Raw genomic sequence first — 9844 nt, forward strand, 5'->3', positions numbered from 1 at the left:
TTGCAAATATGTGACGCACATGGTGTGTAACCTTAAACCTTAAACAGCCTGCCTCACACACTCCCGCACCTTCAGGAATGATCATAATGAAGTTTCGTGGCACCCGCGCACTCTCTCTCTCACGCGCGCGCGCGCACGCAGGGCGTTCTGCGGAGGAGTTTCCGTTAATTTTGAATTCACAGCGTTTTATTAAGCTTACACAGCTAATGAATCATGCTACGCTACTTGGAAAAACGGCGGATTTGTGTAATATTTTTCGTCAGTAGCCGCCTGTCCGTGTGGGAGTGAGTCCTCCCCTCCGCTGCTCGACGTGACAACGCCTTCAAGACGTCAGCAGCACCGAAACCTGAAGAAACTCACCTGGCTGGAGGGGACGGGCCGACACCTGGATCAACTATCCGCACCTTTTAGCTAACTTTCACAACTACCAACCTCTCAGGTTCACTCCCCGACTAACTTTTTTTTTTGTTTTTGCGTTCATTTCTTCCTGTACACTGCAGTTGGGATGTTTTATGCCCACACGGACAGCGTGGTTTAATAATTTAAAGTAGTAACAGGGCTAGTTCCGGGTTGGGTCAGGCAGCCCAAAGTCAATAATAATAATTCCTGTGAACAAACCCAACATGGACTTTGAGTTAGGGGAGATTCGGAAGCAAGTCAACGGCAACGAGGGAGCTGCGCATTCCCACAGTGACGAGGTGAGCTGTAATCGTGTCGCCTGTGTGAAATCAACCGAATATAAACATATTTCTGTTTTAGTGAGCCTGCAGCCTTGGCAGGCTATGGTTGTAAAAGGTCCCAAGTAATTATAGCCTAATAAAAACTTAGAGCCTATCACCTCGTCTGTATCTCTCCATAAGAACTAACTTATAGACAGGTTATGCTATAATAAAGTTTAGAAAAAAATATTTACACAAATACAACCGAAATCATGCAGCTGCCATAAAATACACTACTCACAAAAAGTTAGGGATATTCGGCTTTCGGGTGAAATTTCAGGATGAACCTAAAATGCATTATAACCTTTACAGGTGAACTTAATGTGACCTTCTGTAAACTTTTGAATGCACATGTCCAACTGTTCAATATTTCAGTACTTTTTGCACAAGTTGCTGTTCTCTAACAAGGAGTTTAACGGCAAAATTCACATCAGGTGTTTGATGCTCCAGCTCATCGAGGTCGTATCATTAGGGAACGGCTGCTGGAGACTGGGGTACCTCAGATGGAGTGGCCTGCACTTTCTCAGACCTGCATCCCATAGAAAACCTATGGGATCAGCTGAGTCGCCGTGTAGAGGCTCGGAGCTCTGTACCCCAGAACCTCAATGTCCTGAGGGCCGCCCTTCAAGAAGAGTGGGATGCCATGCCTCAGCAGACAATAAGTCGACTTGTGAACAGCATGAGACGTCGCTGTCAAGCTGTAATTGATGCTCAAGGGCACATGACAAGTTATCGACACTGACATTTTTTGTTGTGGTATATCCACCACTGTTGTTGGCTTTTGTTTCAAGAAATAGTTTGAGATGAGGAAATCACCAGTGCATGCTTCTACTTAAATGCCCTACTTTCATGATATAATATCACTGTAGCGTGAACTTTTTACATTTTCCATAAATTTCACTCAAAAGCCAAATATCCCTAATTTTTTGTGAGTAGTGTATATCAGCAATGCTACCAGCGAATATACTGTGGTATAAGCACGCCAAAATATGGTAACTATAAACTCTGTGACACTGTAAGTCATAAGCATAAATACATTTGGTGCATGCAGGGCTCCCAAACCTCATGTCAGAGACCCCAAATTTCATTTGATTTCACACCAAAGGCTTCCACTTGGGGATATTTTCCTTGCTAGATATAATTTAACATAAATCTATGCATATACTCCAGGTGGGGACAAGGAAACCGCAGACCCAAACAGTCATTTCAATGCATTCTCTGTCACTGGTGTGTAACAAATGGGGGAGGTAATAGTGAAATTTGTTCTTTGTGGGAGAACTATGGGAAACCTTAAGGACCCCCTGGTGTCCCCAGACCCCAGTTTGGGAACCACTGCAGTTGGCTTCTGTGTGTCCGCATACCGTATGTATTACAGTATGTTTTACTCTGCCTAAAAACAATAAACAGAGAACATGTGCTTCAGGGGTTTACATATGCAATGTTCAGTCAAACCAGGTGATCTCTGTTGGCTCTGTTTTAATCACATTAATCAGTTGTCATTAAGGTACATGCTTGTCTTTAAGGTGACTCATCATCAAATTAAATTTGAGTTTGTTGCATTAAAATTTTTTTTTTTTTCTCATCACATTGTCTGATGGTAAACTTCTTCCAGCAAGTTCATAGCTTTGACCATGAATCAGTTATTTCATGTGAGCAAACATTTGATGTGGCTGGAATTTCTTACCTGGAGATTTCATTATTGCTGTTTGTTTTTTATGGTATGGGAACATCACTATTGTGAAAAAAAACATGCTTTTGACTTGGGAACATACAGTATTTTTTCGCATACATTTGTTGAATGTGAAAAATAAAGCTGTGTTATACTGATTGAGATTTCATAGTAATTTTCCTCATTATTTGGTTGCTGATAGGTGACTGCAAGTAATGGAGATGGTCTGACCCACAACACTTCTCAGAGAGCAGACACATGTGAGAATCATTCTGAAACGGTGAGCTTTCATCACCGATTCGGTGAAAATATTTGCACAGTTCTCTTTGAAGGATTGACCAATATGAGTATAGAATATGTCATCAGTGTCCATTACAGTAAGTGTGAACTGAGTGGGGAAAAAATCCCTCCCCAGAGTTAAGAGGGCCTGCCACTGTTGTCATGTGAAAACCTCATAACTCCAGCCTTGGTGTTTGTCAGACTTCAGGTTAAGGGATGTTTTTGGATTGAGAAATATGGATTGGGTTTTCAGTACCTTTTGCTTAAAAAGGCTATTTTTCTTAGTTTGTGGAAAGGTCTGGAGATGCAAGGTTTTCACTGAGCAGTCTAGGTTTGTGAACATGTAGGCTAACGTGCACACTGTAACAGTACTGAACATCAGTAGTTATGGACCTATTTTCTGATTCAGAATAGCTAAGTTACTGTGAATTACGTGTCATTTGAATCTTAAAGTATCTTTTGAAGACATCACCGATTTCTCGTCCCTTCTCGATGTATTCATGTTCACTGATCTGTGCAAGATTTGTGAAATGGCATGGGGATCATGTGTAGGGTGAATTTTCCCTTTAAATGATAGCCAAGAAACAACTGTTTTAAGCAAAACGTGTTTCTGTTAGATATTTGTTTTCAGCCGACATAAGGCACTGTCGCACTTACTCTTGAAAAAATGTGGGTTAAGCTTTGCTTTTCGGTTTTGGTTTCTTGGAAACCTGTTTAGTCAATGCCCCATTCTTCTTCAGGCATGTTATTTGAATAAAGAGAGGGTTTCGTAAGGATGCGGAAAGTGACATGTGTCTGATGTTTGTTTTCTTCTCAGTGTCCTGGCAGTAATGGGGATACACACCCCTCTGGCCATGCAGCAGAGGCTCAGGATCCCCTCTTACCCACAGTCATGGTCAACGCAAACACTCACCAACAGGTCTAAGAGCCTTATTGACTTCTTTTTTGATAGGGCTCAGTGCATTTCATTCCACAGGAAGAAGAATTAGTAAAGGAAGTGTAACTGTTACCACAAACATCATAAGAACTTGCTGACTCCTTATTTCATTCATCCCCCGCACAGAAAACATGACTCATCAGCTAGAGCAAGTAACTTAAATGCATTACCTTGTCATTTTGAGTTTTACTGTTATTTATCTTAATTGGGCATTTAAAATTGAAGAAATCCTGCAACTGTCTATAAGCAACTCTAGACACTGTTTTGTTTTGAACACTGTTGGCATTCCTATTTCCTTCGGGATTAATAAAGTTCTGTCTTGTATCATCTTAATTGACTCCACAGGATATTGAAAGTTGCACATCAGTAGACATTTGTAATAATGACAATGCAAAGAAACCACAGTCAGCTGTTTTGGTCAAGGGAAGAACCACTGAGTAACTCACATTGAGTCAAGTGCCTGTCAAATTGAATTATCAGACTATAAAATATTCGGAAAGTCATTGTGTCCATTTTTAAGTATGTTATTTATTTATTTAAAACAAACTAAACAAACCACTGTTGTGTACCAGTAAGTGATTGTCAGTGTGCTGAGGCATTACTGTATGTTCACTGAATTATGTTTAATGTCACAATGTTCCTAGACCAGCGCAGTGTGCAAGATAAAGAGTGAGCTGAATGAAGTCATCTTCTGGAGAATCAGACTGTGGATGGCCATCGTCTTCCTCTTCCTCATCATCTTGGCTGTGATTGCGATCTCACTGGTTTTATGCACAGGTAGTTTGTCAGTTATCCAGGAATGTTAAATATTTTAAAGTTATTAAATGCTAAATGCATAAAGAGTTTAAGAAGTCAGGTTCTTCTCAAACTGCTGTAAATACATTTATTCATATAGTTTAAGAGTGGATTTTTGACTTTGATTTGTTTGTAGTGCTGCAAGTTAGGAAATTTATTCATATTTATTCATTGCTGCCCTAGGAACAGTATAGTGCCCAGAAAGGCGTTGCCAAGTGTGCATTAAGCCATTGATAAGTGTTGCCCAGCTTTCTAACACAGTTTTTGTGATGTTAAGCTTGAAAATATTTTCTTCCTTTTCACATTCCCAGTGGTTTCTCCTCCCATTGTTGTACTTGATATTTTGGCTTATTTGCAAGACCTTTTTGGCTTTTCACATTTTACATTTTGGCTTTGATCCATGCCACGGATCATGTGTCTGTATATCAATGCGGCCATTTTTCCAAGAGTCATAGTGGAAGTTTTTGAAAGGATTATACTCAGGCCTCTTGCAAAGATGTAACAACAATGTTCGTGGTTAATGCCAATGTCTAACAACACAGTCCTTAATATTTTCATACAGCACTTAGTGACACAAATCAGCCCATGGCATATTTATATTTGAGGCTTTGACGCAGTTTCTCTTTGAGCAGTGATCCATGTGGACGTGGATGAGGAGTATGACCGTTCGTTATTTAAAATTCCTCGATTTTTCAACGGAAGCTTCCAACTGACCAATCAGGTCTTCACCGCAGAACTTCTCACGCCGTCCTCCAATCAGAGCCAGGCCCTCTCCGCTGAGCTTCAAGAAAAGGTTTGGCTCAAGCCAGATATGTTTCAATTGTGTAATTAATGAATACTTTCAATTTGTTGTAATTAATGCTCAAAATTTGGTACACTGTGGATTTTGCTGTCAACTATTTTCTTATGGAATTAACTGTCTTTTAAGATAGAGGTAAATCTTGCAGGTATATCACCAGTTTTCTGGCAGCCAAGATCTTGTATAGAAATGGTTAAGTGCAGATGAAGGCTAAATGTAAAACTTCTTTCATTTTATATTTTTATTTATTTTATTTGTAAGGGACAAGTGTATAGAACATTGACATTTGCCAAAGCAGTGGCTGATGTACTGTTCACGTGTGAATAGCTGATGCTCATTTCCAACACCAGTCCCCCTGATGGGAATTGATAGTCCACGCAATCATTAAAATTACAATTTCAAATCAGTACATATAATAATGAAGCAGGAATGGCAACCATCTATGACAACACACAAACAAACATAAAATAGATAGAGAATAAGATGATAGAGAGGATAGAGATGATGATAGATGATGATGATGATGATGATAGAGAATAAGATACCTGAACAGGAAACAGTTATTTTATATATTATTTATCGCTCTAGTATCATCTCTCCTTCAAGGTAGAAGAAAAGCTAGCTCAGCTAACCTGAAAAAACTGTTGAGCTTAACTGTTTCATTAAATTTAGAAAGGTCATGTTAGTTGGGTAATAGATAATGTTAACATACAACTTGACATGACTGCTAATGCAAGCTTTTGCTCGATACATTAGCCAGTGTGCAAATAAAATGTGTGAAGAAGACAGTGATGGCTAGATTAGATTCTCTGATGGTGCTACAATCAGCTATCTCACATGCTTACATTATCCAACTACTAAATCCATCAGATTTACCAGAAATGGTCAGTTCAAGGTAAAAATAAAAAGTAACTGTGTCACTTCCAGACTGTTGAGTTGGCCAAGTTATAAATTTGGAAACAAAGTGCTGTGCACCTGAAAGCCTTTTGTGTGGAAAGGAAGTCATTTTCAGCTCATACTGCACAATGTGGTGTTAAAAAAAAGTATTTGACACCCACCAGCAGAATTCAACTCTCCACGCACTGACAGTAGCTTAGCATCAGCCAAACCCACTCACTCTTATTATGTCCTCTGTTTATCTTTTCCGCCCCACACCCAGCTGGCTAACCTCTACAAATCCTCCCCTGCTCTGGGGCGATACTTCTCCGAAGCTGAAATATATGCTTTCAGGTAAACACACTTTGCACCCCGTGGTTTGGACTCACAATCACCTCTCCCTCATGAAAAAAATATTTGGGGGGCTTTTTGTCTTTTGTTTTACTTTGAGCTTCAGTGGATTTCGCTTTCTCCTCAGGAATGGCTCAGTCATCGCTGAATACCAACTGAAGTTCGTCATGCCAGCAGACCACGATCAGCTGGAAAAGTTCACACTGAGTCGGGAAGTGGTGTTCAACGTGCTCAGACAGTTTCTATATGACCAGGAGACAGAAGAGACAGAGCCCATGTACATTGACCCAGTTTCACTGACAATGCTCTAAGACATTTGGTGAGAAATGTTCACACACACTTCAACTGTTGACAGAACACAGGCCATCCTGGACTTTGTTTTTTTTGCCTTTGCTGGCGAGACAGACAGGTAGTGAGCAGTGAACTTCTCTAAGGTGCGTAAGAAGTAGCATGTGATTTTTGTCAGTCTGATGTGTGATTGTAGCATGAGTATGTAGAAAATCATCATGTGATGTTTACCACAGGAAGCTATACTGGCCACAGTCATGCGTCCAGTCTTTTGAAATGAAGACCAGGATGACGCTGCTGTATGTTCTACGGATATTTTCATTGTTTCTGATGCGTGACAGGCTTTTTATAACCTGGCTGCTGGTCCAACGCTTTATCAGACTTTATCAGGGGAATCAATCAACAATTCAAGACAAAGAGGAACATAATGGACTGTGTGCTTGCTGTTAACCTGAGAAGGTTACTGTGACTCAGCAAAGACTGCAATAGTTGTGTTGGACGTTTTTTGGGTACTTTCCAAAAAAGGGACAGGATCACCTGGAACATGTTACTTTAATTGCCAGATCTTATTGGTGTCAGTTTCAGTGTTTTAAATACATTTTTATATTCACTTTCTGACTTTTACAGTACATAAGCTTTTGTACATAAGAGGAGCTTCACAGGATGAGCTGTAATAGGAATGAAAGAAAGCAGACATTTTGATGTTTTTGCATACCTCTGCCATTACTACCTGTGGAATGCTATAGCAAAATTAGCCATAGGGAAATTAGCCCTAGAGAACTCTATATGATATGAAAATCACCGACCCTTTTATGACTTGAATCTGACACCTAAGCATGTCTGTATAAAATTACATGTGCTGTACACTGTGAACTGTGCCAAACTTTATACCATGTATTAGGGCTGTAGTCAACCAAAGAAAATCTTGGTCGACTAAAGTCCTGAAATTTCGACCAAAAGTCGACTAATCTGGGGCGGTGGGAATAATAACGAAAAAAAAGTTACTATTTTTAAATGAATTAACTGGGCAGTAGCCTACCTGGTAGCCTTGTCCACCTAAATGAATTATAAATAAACATAAACAACTAATATTTGCAGTATATTAAATCGTTTTTGACCGAATTATTTTGCACTGAATGACACACTTGAGATGGTCGGCTCTGACAGCGTTGCATCACGTGCACCTGTGCAATATCATAGCCTATGATTTCTGAAAATAGTACTATGTCAAGCTGCCGTCACGGGTGTGTGCGCCTGCAGTTATAAAGCGATTATTAGGCTAAAACTTTGAAATATGCCAATTCTGATATGTTTATACTCAAAACTGACAGAGCAACCTGACGCAGACATGTTAGCTTACCGTTTTTAGGTGATATGCCATGTTGGTGATTGAGCTGTGATACACAAACTGTTGATTGCAAAGTTTGCATTTGACTTTTTTCCATGTATTTTGGTAAAATGCTGCCACACTGACGACGTCTTTGACATGGTAGAGGACTAAATGTTCATTAAACATTCTTAATTAAGCAAATATTCGGAAAACCAGGCCTAATTTTTTCTTCAGTTCAGAACATACGGGCCTACCTATCTGTCTCCACCAGTGGGTTGGGCTAATCCAAAATTGTGAAGACAAGAGGGGTGTTCTGAAGACAGACCTGTGAAGCAGGGTGTTCTGAAAACACCCCCATTAGCACTTAGTGCTTTACTCCTGATAAAATTAACACGACAAATAATCGACCAATCAGATTTTGGTCGACCAAGAACGTATCGACCAATAAATCAACCAGTCGACAGACTACAGCCCTACCATGTATCCCTTTACAAACATAAACCTTTACAAACATAACCTTTGGTTAAGACACAATGCATTATATTTTCCACAGTCAATACTTGATTCTGTTGATGTTTTTTTTTTTTTTTTTTTTATTGTGCAATAAAGAGACAATAATACAAGTGTCAAACAATACAAAACATGAATGTTGGGAGGTTGGATGGGGGGGGGGGGGGGGGGTGTAACAGTCATAACATAATTGACAACATCAGAACAGAGCAAGATGACTAAACAAAACCAAGAAAAGGAGAAAAAGACAGGGCAAACAAACAGAACAGAACAGGGGTGGGGCAGGGGGGCTGGGGTAGGGAGTAGGATGGATGGGGTGAGGGGAGAGGGGCTGAGGTTTTTAAGTGGGAGCTGGGGTGGGATGGGGGGAGTGGATGGATAGAGGTAGAGGGACCCTGCAGCCCGGCAAGCGCCATCCCCATGCTCCCAGGAAGAGCAGGGGCTGGAGCGAAGCCAAGACCAGAGACAAACCAGGTGTGTTGGTAACAGTGGTATGAAGCTTGGAGTGATTTGTGGCTGGGCCTCACTGACTCCCATGGTAACATTAACAGCGATAGTGATAAGTTATATTATTAATATCATAATACAGTACCTGAAAATATATAATATACATAATAATATAATAATAATATCAGAGAAGATAGGAAATCATGAAGGGAGAGAATAAATAAATAGTGGAATAACACTGCTGATTGAAGTAGTAATAATGATGACAACAACAATAACGACAACAGCAAATTCAGCCTGTGTGTGGCACAAAGATATTATGGATATGGATGTAAGTTTAAAAAAGTTTGGAAGTGACTTTTATTTATTTTATTCTATTATTTTTTTTTTTTTAAGTTTGTGATCTCCATAATTTCTTTGCTTAGTCTGGGCGGTTGCAGTGTGTTGTTCACTGTGTTCATTTTGGATTTGATTACAGATTTTAATAGTTGGTAGTGGAGGAACTGGTCTTCACCAACCCTGTACTTCAGGATCAAAGTGGGAAAAGACAGGAACTGGTTGTGCTTTTGGGTCCATTAGAATAAATATTGCAGTTGATCTGCCAGGAAGTCGTGGAGAAAGTTTGGTGCTTCCGATCCGCCTTGTGATTTTGTATTTTGTAGAGTTAAAAGAGAAATTCTGGGTTTTTTATTGTTCCAATAAAAGTTAGTCATCAATGCGTCTGTTGTTTTGAGCCATTTGTCAGTGGGGGCAGTGGGAATCATTGAAAATAAGCAGTTAATCTGAGGCAAGGTTCTCATTGTAAATGCAGCTATTTGTCCTATGAGACTGAGTGGGAGTTTGG

General features: G+C 39.9%; 1 protein-coding gene across 1 annotated transcript; it reads left to right on the top strand.

The window, feature by feature from the left end:
- The first annotated feature begins 206 nt into the window (after nucleotides 1-206).
- c15h3orf52 (chromosome 15 C3orf52 homolog) lies at nucleotides 207-7750 on the top strand. Its single transcript, XM_030067168.1, has 7 exons — nucleotides 207-698; nucleotides 2591-2668; nucleotides 3485-3586; nucleotides 4249-4381; nucleotides 5032-5192; nucleotides 6358-6428; nucleotides 6553-7750. The coding sequence occupies exons 1-7, from the start codon at nucleotides 624-626 to the stop codon at nucleotides 6734-6736; spliced, it is 804 nt and encodes a 267-aa protein (XP_029923028.1). The 5' UTR covers nucleotides 207-623; the 3' UTR covers nucleotides 6737-7750.
- The last annotated feature ends 2094 nt before the right edge of the window (nucleotides 7751-9844 follow it).

This window comes from Myripristis murdjan, chromosome 13 (genome assembly GCF_902150065.1).
Source record: "Myripristis murdjan chromosome 13, fMyrMur1.1, whole genome shotgun sequence".
NCBI lineage: Eukaryota > Metazoa > Chordata > Actinopteri > Holocentriformes > Holocentridae > Myripristis > Myripristis murdjan.

What these genes read in the sequence shown, in the direction of transcription:
- c15h3orf52 (XM_030067168.1), top strand. Translation starts at nt 624, where the DNA reads ATGGACTTTGAGTTAGGGGAGATTCGGAAGCAAGTCAACGGCAACGAG. An exon ending in GTGAGAATCATTCTGAAACG is followed by an intron (nt 2,669 to 3,484) that starts GTGAGCTTTCAT and finishes TTTTCTTCTCAG; the next exon opens with TGTCCTGGCAGTAATGGGGA. An exon ending in GCTGAAATATATGCTTTCAG is followed by an intron (nt 6,429 to 6,552) that starts GTAAACACACTT and finishes CTTTCTCCTCAG; the next exon opens with GAATGGCTCAGTCATCGCTG.